General features: G+C 44.3%; 1 protein-coding gene across 4 annotated transcripts in view; it reads right to left on the bottom strand.

The window, feature by feature from the left end:
- Positions 1-14224, bottom strand: part of psen1 (presenilin 1) — a 57411-nt gene that overhangs the window by 25902 nt on the left and 17285 nt on the right. The window contains exons 1-2 of one of the 4 annotated variants that reach the window (XM_055640911.1): positions 13506-13629; positions 8016-8162 (exon numbers count right to left, since the gene is read on the bottom strand). In XM_055640911.1, the coding sequence (XP_055496886.1) occupies positions 8016-8102 (87 nt within the window). In that variant the 5' untranslated portion in view covers positions 8103-8162; positions 13506-13629. Of the gene's footprint in view, positions 1-8015; positions 8163-13497; positions 13630-14224 lie in introns of those variants that run through there. The other 3 variants (XM_055640912.1, XM_055640910.1, XM_055640913.1) reach the window with 3 other exon arrangements.

Genomic DNA, 14224 nt, shown 5'->3' on the forward strand with positions numbered 1-14224 from the left:
GGGAGGTTATGCCAGAGCTGCTAGTGCTTGAGTTCCAGTCACATCACGGAAAGGGTATAACCACACACAAGATGTTGCAGGGGAGATTTATGGGGTTGCTGCCAGGACTGGGAAATTGCAGATACAACGGAAATTTGGATAGACTGGGGTAGATTTCTGTGGAGCACAGGAGACGTGATATGGGTGTGTAAAATGTTGAAAGGCTGAGACACGAGCCGAGGATCAAAGTAACAGATGCATAGATTTAAAGTAATTGGTGGATTGAGGGGGGGGGAAAGAGAAAAGGAAATATATTTTCACATAGTAGATGCTGGAAGTTCGGGATCTCGCTGCCTTATGAGCAGTGGTGCAGATACCTCACCACACCTTGCGCTGGGCATGTACCTGGAAGTCCCGTGCTCTGCGGGGTTGTGGACCAAGTGATGGACAGTGGGGAAAGGCTGGATAGCTCATTGATACACGGGACCAAATACCTCTCTCAGTTATAAATTTCCCACCCGTACAATCCAGTGTTTCCCATCAGAGACTTGTTGAGTTACACAACATTTCCAGCAACACGTTCTTTGCAAGTTTCTAGTTCTGTAGTAGGCAGTAATCCAGAATGAAGTCACTCAAAACTGAAATCTCCCCAGTAACCTTACACATGACCATAAATAGAACCAAGATCAAAATTGCATGTTTAACATTTCTTGCTCAGACAAGCAATGCAAGCAATTAGCACTTCAACTGGGATTTTGTATTTAACATCCTATTGCAAAAACACAGCACAGAGGGATAATAATTAACATGTTCACAGAAAGAGTTTGGAATTAGAAGACAAAATCAAGCAAACTTCATGAACATAAACACAAATTATATCAAATTCATCAAACCTTTGGATGAGCATTAAACAAACTGTTCTGACAAAGACTTAAAAGACATAAATTAACAAGCGCAGTTCACTGTGGACCAAGCACTGCCCCTGCAGCACAGACAGATATCAAAGTTCAATGTTAGCTAGCTGTTACACTATTTAGCACTGATAGAATTAAATTGGCAATCAAGGAGAGTCTGCGAACACCTTTCAAAAGAAAAGCTCTCCGTTCTACAAGCTGAACAACTTCAGTTTCTGACCAGTGTAGACTTGCCCCCTTCCAATTGTGTAACTGCACAATAAAGGTATTTTCTGGGTAGGGCAGAAGCTGGTAACTCTCCAAGTAGCTGGTAATATTTATAGATGTTGACTCACACAAAAACAAAAATATGCCGTTGAGCACAAGCCAGAGCCGCCATTCAATGGCTGACCTCTCTCAGCTCCATCTCTTCTATTTCAGCTCCCTGGAGCCCTCAATTAGTGCAGACCTTTCTAAGACTTATCTTCAGTCGACGAAAATGCTGGAGAATCTCAGCGGGTGAGTCAGCATCTATGGAGCGAAGGAAATAGGCAACGTTTCGGGTCGAAGCCCTACTTCAGACTTATCTCCTCCCTCTTTACACAAACCTCTATCTCTACAACCCTTGGAAGGACAGAATTTCAGAGAATCACTACATTCTGCAAGGTTTTTTCTCCACACTTCAGTTTTAAATGACAAGTTACTTATTTTCTATGTCTGCTCACTCATATCTCATCCACAAATTGAAATCTCAACCTTTACGTTATCAAGCCCCCAAGATTCTTCTGTTACAGTAGGATCACCCTGCATTCTTCTACACTCCAAAGAATTCACATCCGATTTTGTTAGCCACTTGTGATTGGAGAATCCTCTCATTCCAAGAACTTGCCAAGCAAATCTCTTCTGGATTGTCCAGAATACCAACATAAACTCTGTTCTTAAGGGACCCAAAACTATGCACAGCCTCCATGTGTAGTCTTGTACAATGGTAACAAAGCCTATTTCTAAACATCAGCACTTCAAGTTTTCACTTGCTCATTCAATCTATATCTTGTGTAGAAATATAATGTCCTCATTACAATATGTTCTTCCACCTATTTTTTGTCAAACTTGGCTACCTTGCACTCTGACCCTCCTCTGGGTCGTTACCATAGAAAAGTATAACACAGGAACAGGCCCAAAAGGTTGGAGTGACTCAGTGGGTCAGCCTGCATCTCTGGAGAAAAGGAATGTGACATTTTGGGTCGAGACCCTTCTTCAGACTGGTGGTTCTACATTTTACTCTTAATTTCGTATTCAGATCCTATATTTTACTCTTAATTTCGTATTCAGATATTTTGGTCTCCTAATCTGAGGAAGGACATTCTTGCCATAGAGGGAGTACAGAGAAGGTTCACCACACTGATTCCTGGGATGTCAGGACTTTAATATGAAGACTGGATAGACTCGGTTTGTACTTGCTAGATTTTAGAAGATTGAGGGGAGGATCTTATAGAAACTTACAAAATTCTTAAGGGGTTGGACAGGCTAGATGCAGGAAGATTGTTCCCGATGTTGGGGAAGTCCAGAACAAGGGGTCACAGTTTAAGGATAAGGGGGAAATCTTTTAGGACCGAGATGAGGAAAACATTTTTCACACAGAGAGTGGTGAATCTCTGGAATTCTCTGCCACAGAAGGTAGTTGAGGCCAGTTCATTGGCTATATTTAAGAGGGAGTTAGATGTGGCCCTTGTGGCTAAAGGGATCAGGGGTATGGAGAGAAGGCAGGTACAGGATACTGAGTTGGATGATCAGCCATGATCATATCGAATGGCGGTGCAGGCTCGAAGGGCCGAATGGCCTACTCATGCGCCTATTTTTTATGTTTCTATGTTTCCACCATCTACAGCCCTTTGTCTTCTCCAGTTATCACCTCCAGCCTTGGCTATCATCTCCACCCTTCTCTCTCCCCCCCCACTGATTCATCTACCAATCAACTCCTTCTCACCCGGTTTCACTCATCACTTTCCAGCTCTTGACTCATCCTTTCCCCTCACCTCTTCCCCTCACCTCATCCTTTCCCCTCATCTCAGACTGCCCAGATCATCTGGCAGAATGCCTCATCGCTAGAACTCACCAACAAACACTAAGGCCTTGTTTGGCTGGCGATGAGAGGAGCCAGTCAGATCCTTTCAGTACTGTTGGAATCTCACTTACAATGCACACTGCCCTCAGGGTGGCTGCTAGAGAGAGGAGATGGTTGCCTACCTCTGTGAAGAAAGTCTTTGTTCATAGGGTCTGGTGAAAGATGCAAGCATCCTTGTCAGTTTATCCTGAGCAGCCAGCAATACAGACACTGTGATTGACGAGATATTCCTTGTAATACAATTAGTTGCAACCCAACATAGACCTCAACATTCTGAGGTGGGAAAAGGAGAAAGCAGGTTAAAACACTTATTTCCAGAGTCTGGGCCAGCACTTACAACTGGGCTCAGAATGAATGGAAATCATGGATAATGGAGAAAAGTGAAGACAAGTGTAAAAGTGTTAAATATGTAGGTAAGCATTCAGCACAAGTTTTTGAAGAAAGCTAGCTCCCAGACATTTCAAGGAAAGTTCACACTGCAAGCCCCAGAAAAGTTATTGGCGTCATCGAGTCAATTTCAACTACATGGGCATTCAATGTCTCAAGGATGTGCACTCAGCTCCATAAACAAAACCTAGTTTTGCTTTTATCTCTCACTGAATCCAGACACTGGGGATAACTGTTCTGAGCCAGAAGACAATAGCTTGCAGGGACAAGTTCTCGATATATATTTAGAGCGAGATCTCAACAACTGACCCCATTTCATCAGTCAGGTAACAAAACAGGGCACGGGAGTACAGCAAGCACTTAACTGGGAAACAAAAGCAATTTAATCCTACACATTAAGAGCACTCCAGAACATTGCACCGATTCTCCGCAACAATCGATTCGGTACAAACATTCCCAAAAAAGACAAGGGTTCAAACTACATTTTGGCATTAAGCTGCCCAACCCCCAAGTCTCAATTTAAGTGGCAACATTTCAGATAGCATTGCTGCTCCCTTGTAAATCCATGTGTAAGTGGGCAGTTGGTGAATCTGCTACCCAAACACCAGCAATGCAGCTTTCAATCCTGACCTTGGCTGCTATCTGTGTGGAGTTTGCACACACTCCTTACAAAAATGCGTTTCATCCCACATACCGGAGATGTGTTGATTGGCCACTGTGAGCTGCTCCTAGTGTGAGCAAATGTCAGAATCTGGGTAGAGTGGATGGGAATGTGGGGAGAATATAGTGAGATTAGTGGAAATGCGCGTTTGATGACCTGCACAGACTCAATGTGTCAAATGGTCTGTTGCTGTGCTGTTTGATTCGTTTACTGTCTTTATAAATGTAAAGGACTTGAACAAAAAACTCCTGGGTTCTACTCCCAATGTGGAGTTTAGTGCAGAGAAGTCTGAGACAGAATGTGACATTATTTACCATACTAAACAAGACTTCGCTAAGGGTCAAAGGTTGGTTGGAGAAGAGATCCGATAAACAGAGAAACCAAAAATAATCAGGGAGTCAAGGAAGCGAGCTGGTTGTTTCATAAAACCATTCTTCATCAAAGCAAACATTCCAAGCCCAATCACCTGGAGAGCCATTAATTGATAACACCAACCACAGATGTGGCACAACAAGCACAAAGTTCTCTCAGTGGAACTGAGTACTGGCAAAGTACTGCCATACCAGTAACAGGCACAAAAAGCTCCAGTAACTCAGCGGGTCAGACAGCATCTCTGGAGAAAAGGAATAGGTGATATTTCGGGTCAGGACCTTTCTTCAGACTGAGAGTCAGGGGAAAGGGGAACTAGAGATATAGACGGTACTTAGGACAAACAAATGGAAAATGTGCAAAAAGCAACAATAACAATGGAAATATGGAGCTCACAATGGTCCATTGTTTGTTGCTGGATAGGCGATAACGAGTTATACAGAGTGGAACTCAACAGGACGACAATAAAACTAGTATGAAGACTAGGGTAGGGGCGGGACAAAGATAGAGGGGATGCATGGGTTACTTGAAGTTAAATCAAATCTCATACCGCTGGGTTTGAAGCTCCCCAAGCAAAATACGAAATGCTGTTCTTCCAATTTACATTTGGCCTCACTTTGACAATGTAGGCAGCCCAGGACAGAAAAGTCAGTATGGAAATGGGATGGGGAGTTCAAGCGTTTGCAACTGGGAGATCATGTAAGCAAAGGCAGATTGAGCAAAGCCAGACCAGTAATATGAGAGGTGTACACATCATTTCTATCCATTTGATTAAACTGCTTCACAGTTAAGTCAAGTCAAGAGTGTTTTTAAGAAGGAACTGTAGGTGCTGGAAAATCGAAGGTACACAAAAATGCTGGAGAAACTCAGAGGGTGCAGCAGCATCTATGGAGCGAAGGAGATAGGCAACGTTTTGGGCCGAAACCCTTCTGAAGAATATCTCCATAGATGCTGCTGCACCCGCTGAGTTTCTCCAGCATTTTTGTGTACCTTCAAGAGTGTTTTTATTGTCATATGTCCCAGATGGGACAATGAGATTCTTACTTGCTGCAGCACAACAGAATATGTGAATATGTAAACATAGTACATAACGGGGGAAGAGTGAAAAAAAGTCAATAAATAACAAATATAGTGCAATAATAATAATAGTATTTTGCAGTTCAGAGCTCAGAGCTTATTTATTGTCATGTTTAATAGCCTGATGGCTGTAGGGAAGAAGCTGTTCCTGAACATGGACGTTACAGTTTTCAGTCTTCTGTACCTTCTTCCTGATGGCAATGGTGCAATGAGTGTGTGGCCAGGATGGTGTGGGTCTTTGATGATTTTGGCTGCATTGGACGCAGCGACTTTGATAGATCCCTTATTTAAGAAAGAACAACAGATGCTGGAAAAATCGAAGGTAGATAAAAATGCTGGAGACTCAGCGGGTGAGGCAGCATCTACGGAGCGGAGGAATAGGCGACGTTTCGGGTCGAGACCCTTCTACGGTGGGGAGGTCAAAGCCAGTGATGGACTGGGCAAGGGTCACAATCTTTTGTCGTCTTTTCCGCTCCTGGACATTTAAGTTGCCGAACCAGACCACGATGCAACCAGTCAGAATGCTCTCAACCGTGCACATGTAGAAGTTTAGAAGAATCCTCTTCCACATGCCGAATCTCCGTAATCTTTTCAGGAAGTAGAGTGCCTTCTTTATAATTGCATCAGCATGCTGGGTCCAGGTAAGATCCAGGTAAAATATGCACGCACAGGAATTCTGTTGTTGTGTAAAGCTACAACTGATATATTCATTATTTTGACAAGGGTGTTACTGGCTAGGCCAGCATTTATTGCCCATCCCTAATAGCCCTTGAATCATGTGGTTTGCTAGGTCAATTTGGAGAGTTTCAAGCTCTCAAATTATAGACAGTCATATATACAAGTGAGCGTTTGAGAGCCCAGCAGGATGGATTTGCCAGTTGCTGTGGGGCTGCGAGCATCTTCTGCCGGGTGGGAACAAAGCATTTTTGTACGTCTTCTCTCTCCACCCTCCCGTGGACAATCGAGGGTTGGGTCAAACCGAGCAGAGCTGGGAGTGTTAAGCTGACTCGCCAAGTCAATGAGACAGGCTAGTGGCTCACCGCTAACATAGAAACATAGAAAATAGGTGCATGAGTAGGCCATTCGGCCCTTCGAGCCTGCATCACCTACAATATGATCATGGCTGATCATCCAGCTCAGTATCCTGTACCTGCCTTCTCTCCATACCCCCTGATCCCTTTAGCCACAAGGGCCCCATCTAACTCCCTCTTAAATATAGCCAATGAACTGGCCTCAACTACCTTCTGTGGCAGAGAGTTCCAGAGATTCACCACTCTCTGTGTGAAAAATGTTTTTCTCATCTCGGTCCTAAACGCTTTCCCCTTTATCCTTATACTGTGACCCCCCCTTGTCCTGGACTTCCCCAACATCGGGAACAATCTTCCTGCATCTAGCTAGTGGAATTCTTGGCCACAGAAGGCTGTGGAAACCAAGTCAGTGGATATTTTTTATGGCAAAGATAGATAGATTTTTGATTAGTACAGATGTCAGAGGTTATGGGGAGAAGGCAGGAGAAATGGGGTTAGGAAGGAGAGGTAGATCAGCCGCGATCGAATAGCGGAATAGAATTGTTGAGCCGAATGGCCTAATTCCATTCCCATCACATATGACCGCTGCCCTCGCCTTGTCAGCTATAGCAGTTTCTGTGATCCTTTCTAACATGCTGTTTTTACTATTACTGTCCAATTTACTACCAGTTCAGATTACAAACAGTTCCCAGGAATAGAACCCTGTCGTAACTTGGAGACTATCTGTACTTAACAGTTGACCACACTGGTAGGTCTGGACTTACTATGTACCAGGTTTAAGATGTCAGATTTTATTTCCTGAAAGCCATTCGTGAATTGCATCTGGTTTTATAACAGTCAGCTGTATTTGTGTCATCAGTGTTTATGTTTTTTTCTTTAAAAATTCTAGCTTATTAACAAAATGTGAAATCGACAGATGCCACATTGGAATTTAAAACTAGAGTCTCTGAATAAGCAGTCTATTAATTTAACCATACACAACATAACGCAAGTAAATGCGCGTGGAGGAATAAATCTTAGCACATGCACTGGGACGTAGAAATATTAAATAATAGATTGATTGAAAGATACAGCATGAAAACAGGCCCTTTGGCTCATGCCAACCACCCATTCACACTAGTAATAAGCATTTGGGGCAACACTTGTCCCACTCTTTCCACACAATATTTAAAATATTTGTCCATCAATTATTTATGTAACCCTCCACTGAATCAGCTTCTAACACTTGCAAGGCAGCGCATTCCAGATCATTGAAGATATAAGTTCTTCTCATCTTCACAGTTACCACCCACCTCGACCACCTATTTTCTGTTTAGTGTAGGAAGGAACTGCAAATGCTGGTTTACACCAAAGATAGAAAGAAAATGCTGGAGTAACTCAGTGAGACAGGCAGAATCTCCGGAGAGAAGGAATGGGTGACAGAGCATTTTCTGTTCACTGTCTTAAGCTGGCGACTGCTGGAAACAAAGCGTTAAATCAGGAAGGAGAGATCTCACCGAATTGTTCTGAGTGCTTTCTGAGGTAGCTTCCTTTGGTTGCCCAGCCTGAAAGGCAGGCACAATTTGAGCAGATAGTTCCGACATTTAGGATATCCCTTGCAACAAATCAGTCTTCCGCGTCAAAGTGTGTACAACACCTTCTCACTGAAACATATGGAAAAATACCAATGATTAGTTATCCATCAATACTACTTCATCTGTAAATTGATATTGGTTTATTATTGTCACATGCACTCAGATAATGAAAAACCTTGTTTGTATGAGACCCAGGAAAATCATACAATAAATTATCTACCCACCATTAAGATGTACAATAAATATAACCTTTCCTAATGATTTACAGTGGCTTGCAAACGTTTTCATACCCCTTGAACTTTTCCACATTTTGTCACGTTACAACCACAAACGCAATGTATTTTATTGGGATTTTATGTGATAGACCAACACAAAGTGGTGCATAATTGTGAAGTGAAAGGAAAATAATACATGGTTTTCAAATTTTTTTACAAATAAAAAACTGAAAAGTGTAGCGTGCAAAAGTATTCAGCCCCCTTCACTCTGATACCCCTAAATAAAATCCAGTGCAACCAATTGCCTTCAGAAGTCGCCTAATTAGCAAGTAGAGTCCACTTGTGTGTAATCTAATCTCAGTATAAATACAGCTGTTCTGTGAAGGCCTCAGAGGTTTGTTAGAGAACATTAGTGAACAAACAGCATCTTTTGGGGTATTTTGGGGTATATCTCTACCAGCTTTGCACATCTAGAGACTGAAATTTTTGCCCATTCTTCTTTGCAAAATAGCTCAAGTTCAGTCAGATTGGATGGAGAGCATCTGTGAACAGCAATTTTCAAGTCTTGCCAGAGATTCTCAATTGGATTTAGGTCTGGACTTTGACTGGGCCATTCTAACACATGAAAATGCATTGATCTAAACCATTCCATTGTAGCTCTGGCTGTATGTTTAGGGTCGTTGTCCTGCTGGAAGGTGAATCTCCGCCCCAGTCTCAAGTCTTTTGCAGACTAACAGGTTTTCTTCCAAGATTGCCCTGTATTTGGCTCCATCCATCTTCCCATCAACTCTGACCAGCTTCCCTGTCCGTGCTGAAGAAAAGCATCCCCACAGCATGATGCTGCCACCACCATGTTTCACAGTGGGGATGGTGTGTTCAGGGTGATGTGCAGTGTTAGTTTTCCGCCACACATAGCGTTATGCATTTAGGCCAAAAACTTCAATTTTGGTCTCATCTGACCAGAGCACCTTCCTCCACATGTTTGCTGTGTTCCCCACATGGCTTGTGGCAAACTGCAAACAGGACTTCTTATGGCTTTTTTTCAACAATGGCTTTCTTCTTGCCACTCTTCCATAAAGGCTCGATTTGTGGAGTACACGACTAATAGTTGTCCTGTGAACAGATTCTCCCACCCCCGAGCTGTGGATCTCTGCAGCTCCTCCAGAGTTACCATGGGCCTCTTGGCTGCTTCTCTGATCAATGCTCTCCTTGCCCGGCCTGTCAGTTTAGGTGGACGGCCATGTCTTGGTAGGTTTGCAGTTGTGCCATACTCTTTCCATTTTCGGATGATGGATTGAACAGTGCTCCGTGAGATGTTCAAAGCTTGGGATATTTTTTTTTATAACCTTACCCTGCTTTAAACTTCTCCACAACTTTATCCCTGACCTGTCTGGTGTGTTCCTTGGGCTTCATGATGCTGTTTGTTCACTAATGTTCTCTAACAAACCTCTGAGGCCTTCACAGAACAGCTGTATTTATACTGAGATTAGATTACACACAAGTGGACTCTACTTGCTAATTAGGCGACTTCTGAAGGCAATTGGTTGCACTGGATTTTATTTAGGGGTATCAGAGTGAAGGGGGCTGAATACTTTTGCACGCTACACTTTTCAGTTTTTTATTTGTAAAAAAATTTGAAAACCATGCATCATTTTCCTTCCACTTCACAATTATGCGCCACTTTGTGTTGGTCTATCACATAAAATCCCAATAAAATACATTTACGTTTGTGGTTGTAACGTGACAAAATGTGGAATAATTCAAGTGGTATGAATACTTTTGCAAGCCACTGTAAGTATCTGCAATAACTTGTATGCATAGGAAGGAACTGCAGGTGCTGGTTTAAACCGAAAATTGACACAAAAATGCTGGAGTAACTCAGTAACTGGAGCAACAAGCAGCAACTCTGGAGAGAAGGAATGGGTGACGTTTCAGGTCGATTCCTTTCTTCAGACCTTCTTCACTCATTCCTTCTCTCCAGAGATGTTGCCTGTCAGTGATACAGTGTGGAAACAGGTGCTTCGGCCCAACTTGCCCACACCGGCCAACATGTCCCATCTACACTAGTCCCACCTGTCAGCATTTGGTCCATATCCCCCCAAACTTGTCCTATCCATGTACCTGTCTGTTTCTTAAATGTTGGGATAGTCCCTGCCCCAATTACCTCCTCTAGCAGATTGTTCCATACATCCACCACCCTCTGTGTGAAAAAGTTATCCCTCAGATTCCTATTAAATCTTTTCCCCTTCACCTTAAACTATGCCCTCTGGTCCTTGATCCACCCACCCTGGGCAAGAGACTGTGCATCTACCCGATCTATTCATCTCATGAACTTACCCACATCCATCATTCCAGTCTCCAAAAAGAGGTGGTGCCTCAATGACTACAGTAGCTCTAACATAACCAGAACAAAGTGCTTTGAAGAACTGTTAATGGCATGACAAACCCATGACTGTGCAGCTATGCAGAGCATCAATTGATCTTTAAATTCACCAATGATATTTGCTCACAAGGATTCTCATGTACTTCTACAGATGCAGTATTGAAAATATTCCTTAGAGAGAAGGAATGGGTAACATTTCAGGTCGAGACCCTTCTTCAGACTGAGTCAGGGGAGAGGGAAAAAGACTAGAGATAATGAAGGGTGCAAAAAGCATATCTCTAGACTCCCTCTACTCTGACTTTCAGTCTGAACAAGGGTCTCATCCCGAAACATCACCCATTCCTTCTCTCCAGAGATGCTGACTGTCCCGCTGAATTACTCCAGCATTTTGTGTCTATTTTCAGTATAAACCAGCATCCACGGCTCCTTCCTACACATAGAAAGTATTCTGACAGGTTGCATCTCAGCCTGATACTGTCCCCCATCTGCTTCAAGGAAAAGTCCATCATTCCAGTTCCAAAGAAAAATAAAATGACCCATCTCGATGGTTACCACCTAGCAGCTCTAACAGAGAGCATGGAACACAGCTCTATCCATCACAGGCTTGTAACTTCCTTCCATCCAGTCCATCTTCAGTGTATTGCCCAGGAAGGCTGGTAGTATTATTAAGGCTGCCAGCCATCCTGACTATTACCTTTTCTCTGCTATCTTCTAGTAGAAGATTCAGGAGTTTGAGAGCACAGACATGCAGACTTACATAATTCTACTGTTTTGCACTAATTCTTGTTTTTTATTGATGCATTTATCATTATTGTATGTATTCTGTTTACTCAGAGCTTCATGCAAACATGGAATTTCATTGCACCCTGGTGTATGGCCATAAACAAATCTAAATCAGATTTAAGCAAGGGTAGGGCAATCCAGCAGAATGACAACAGTGAACTACACCAAATGATTGCAAATGAATCAAGATCAATTTATCACAATTACATGTCTGTAATTGTGAGATAAATTGATGAGACTGGATGACTCTGACCATGACTGTGGTATGAGTTGTAAAGCAATAAGGGGATTCAAATATTGAAACAGTGATAGATTGGCATGGATTTGGGAAGGCAAGGGAGACCATAGATGCTGGAATCTAGAATAAAAACAGAAGGCTGGAGGAACTTAGCAGATCAAGCAGCATCCATGGAGGAAAAAGGTGTATGGTTTTTCTCCATTCAGGTAAAGACCCATCTGGACAGGAAATAAAAGAGGCAGCATGTGGATTAAGTGGGGGAACAGAGACTCTTAGCCAATACATGGAAACTGATGGGGCAGGGATGATGGGAAGACAGAACCAGTTTGGACAGGGGGCAGAGGTTGGTAGGCGACAGGTGAAACAACATGAAGGGGATGACTGAACCAGATGGGAGAGGATGACTGGGTCTTTGGGAAGCACTAAATCCAAGGGTTTAAGGAAAAGGAAGTTGTGGAGGGGGCAGGAATTTGGAGTGGCAGAATGCTCAAGGATATATCTCCAAGAGGGAAATAGTGGCATAAGGAACTGCAGATACTGGAATCTTGATCAAAACAAAATGCAGATCACAGGACATATATGGAGGGAATGGATAGACAAGGTTTCAGTTTTCCTCCAGTCTCCCTGGAGCACAATAAAGGCACACGGCAGGCAACAGTGTGTGTAAGATAAACATAAAAAGCTGAAGTAACTCAGCTGGTCAGACAGCATCTCTGGAGAACAGGCTCAGAGACTGAAGAAGGGTCTCGACCCGAAACATCACCTATTCCTTTTCTCCAGAGATGCTGTCTGTCCTACTAAGTTACTCCAGTTTTTTGCTCCCATCTTCGGTTTAAAACAGCATCTGCAGTTCCTTCCTACACAACAGAATATGGAACACAGGTTATGTGAAAGCAAGTGCTTCACTTTATCAATTCAGAACATCCTGCTACAACAGGAACAAAAGAAACAATCAATGTTTCATTATTCTGTTTCCTGAGCACACCAGCCAGTAACATGTGTAAAAAAGACATGGGCAAAGCCGTGCAAAAATTGCACCCTTAAAATAATGACTAAATCTCAACACGCATCATTCAAAATTGGTGCCAATCTGCAATATCCAAATCCAATTGTTTACATTCCATGTTGACATAAAACTAGATAACAACACTGTCCCTACACCCGCAACAGGCTTGATCACTCAATGCAAAACACTTAGAACATATCTACCGAGATTATTTGTTTATAGTCAGAGGTGAATAGTCAATGAATGAAAAATTCAAGGCAAGATTTAGTTCATAAATCATTGGAGCAGAATTAGGTCATTCGGCCCAGTGAGTCCACTCCGCATTTCAATCATGGTGATTTAACGTTTCCACTTATTCCTCATTCTCCTGCCTTCTCCGCAAGAGGGAGAGGTGGGGGAGGAAGGAGAGGGGCGGTGGGGCAGAGAGGAAGGGTGTTGCAGGGGGTGGGGGAGGAAGGAGAGGGGCGGTGGGGCGGAGAGACGGTGCGTTATGGGGCAGAGAGAGAGAGAGAGAGAGTTGTGTGGGGTGGGGGCGGGAGAGAGTGTGGGTAGTGGGGAAGCAGCGAGCCCACCGGCTCACGTCCCACTGCAGCGCGGTGGAGGTGGAGCGCCTTCCCCGCGGGCCGCGGCGACCAAGCTGCCGGCCGGGAGAGGCCCCGCGCCGGGTCTGAGCCGCAGCACAAAGCGCGAAGCGATCACGGCAGGGAGACGCCGCGGTACCGAGCGAGGCCCAGCCAGCCCGCCTGCCCGCCTGCCCGCCGCCCCGGCCCCACACTCACTCACTCACAACGAGCCGCCGATGCTCCGGCCGATCAGCGCCTCCTCGACCCACTCACCGCCCGGCGTAGCGTCACGCCCGACACGTGACGGCGCCCCGCCCCGCCCGCCCCTCCTCACGTGACAGGAACACCCCCCCCCCCCCGTGATGGGGGCTAAAGAGACACCCCGCCCACCGGCTTCACCCCCCTCGCCCCGGCAACGGGCGATTGCAATGGACCCCCCCCCCCCTCCCCGCTCCCCCAGCGGACAATACATCCACCCCCTAACAACAGCCCCACACCGGGCAATGGACCCCCCTCCCCTCCCCGGCAAAATATCCTCCACCGTTCCAGCTCTCGTTTATTATATTGTTTACAGTGTACTATGTTTACATATTCTGTTGTGCTGCTGCAAGCAAGAATTTCATCGTTCTATCTGGGACATACGACAATAAAACACTCCTGACTCTCTTGGTCTTGGACGCCCTCCGAGACATGGGCCCCTCCCCTGGCATCAGTCCCATCCCTGTCCCCTCTCACAGTTCTCAGGCTCTCCTGTACCTCAGGAGCAACTGCTTCAGATTCAGAAGGTAATCCGTACTTGGAACAAGCTGCCAGAGGAAATTATAGAAGTGAATACAATTACGACTTTCAACAAGCATTTGGATAGATGTTTAGATTGGAAGGGTTTATGGACCAATTGCAGGCAAATGGAACTAGTTCAGAATGCCAACTTGGTCAGCATGGA

This window comes from Leucoraja erinacea, chromosome 9 (assembly GCF_028641065.1).
Source record: "Leucoraja erinacea ecotype New England chromosome 9, Leri_hhj_1, whole genome shotgun sequence".
NCBI classification, from domain to species: Eukaryota; Metazoa; Chordata; class Chondrichthyes; order Rajiformes; family Rajidae; genus Leucoraja; species Leucoraja erinaceus.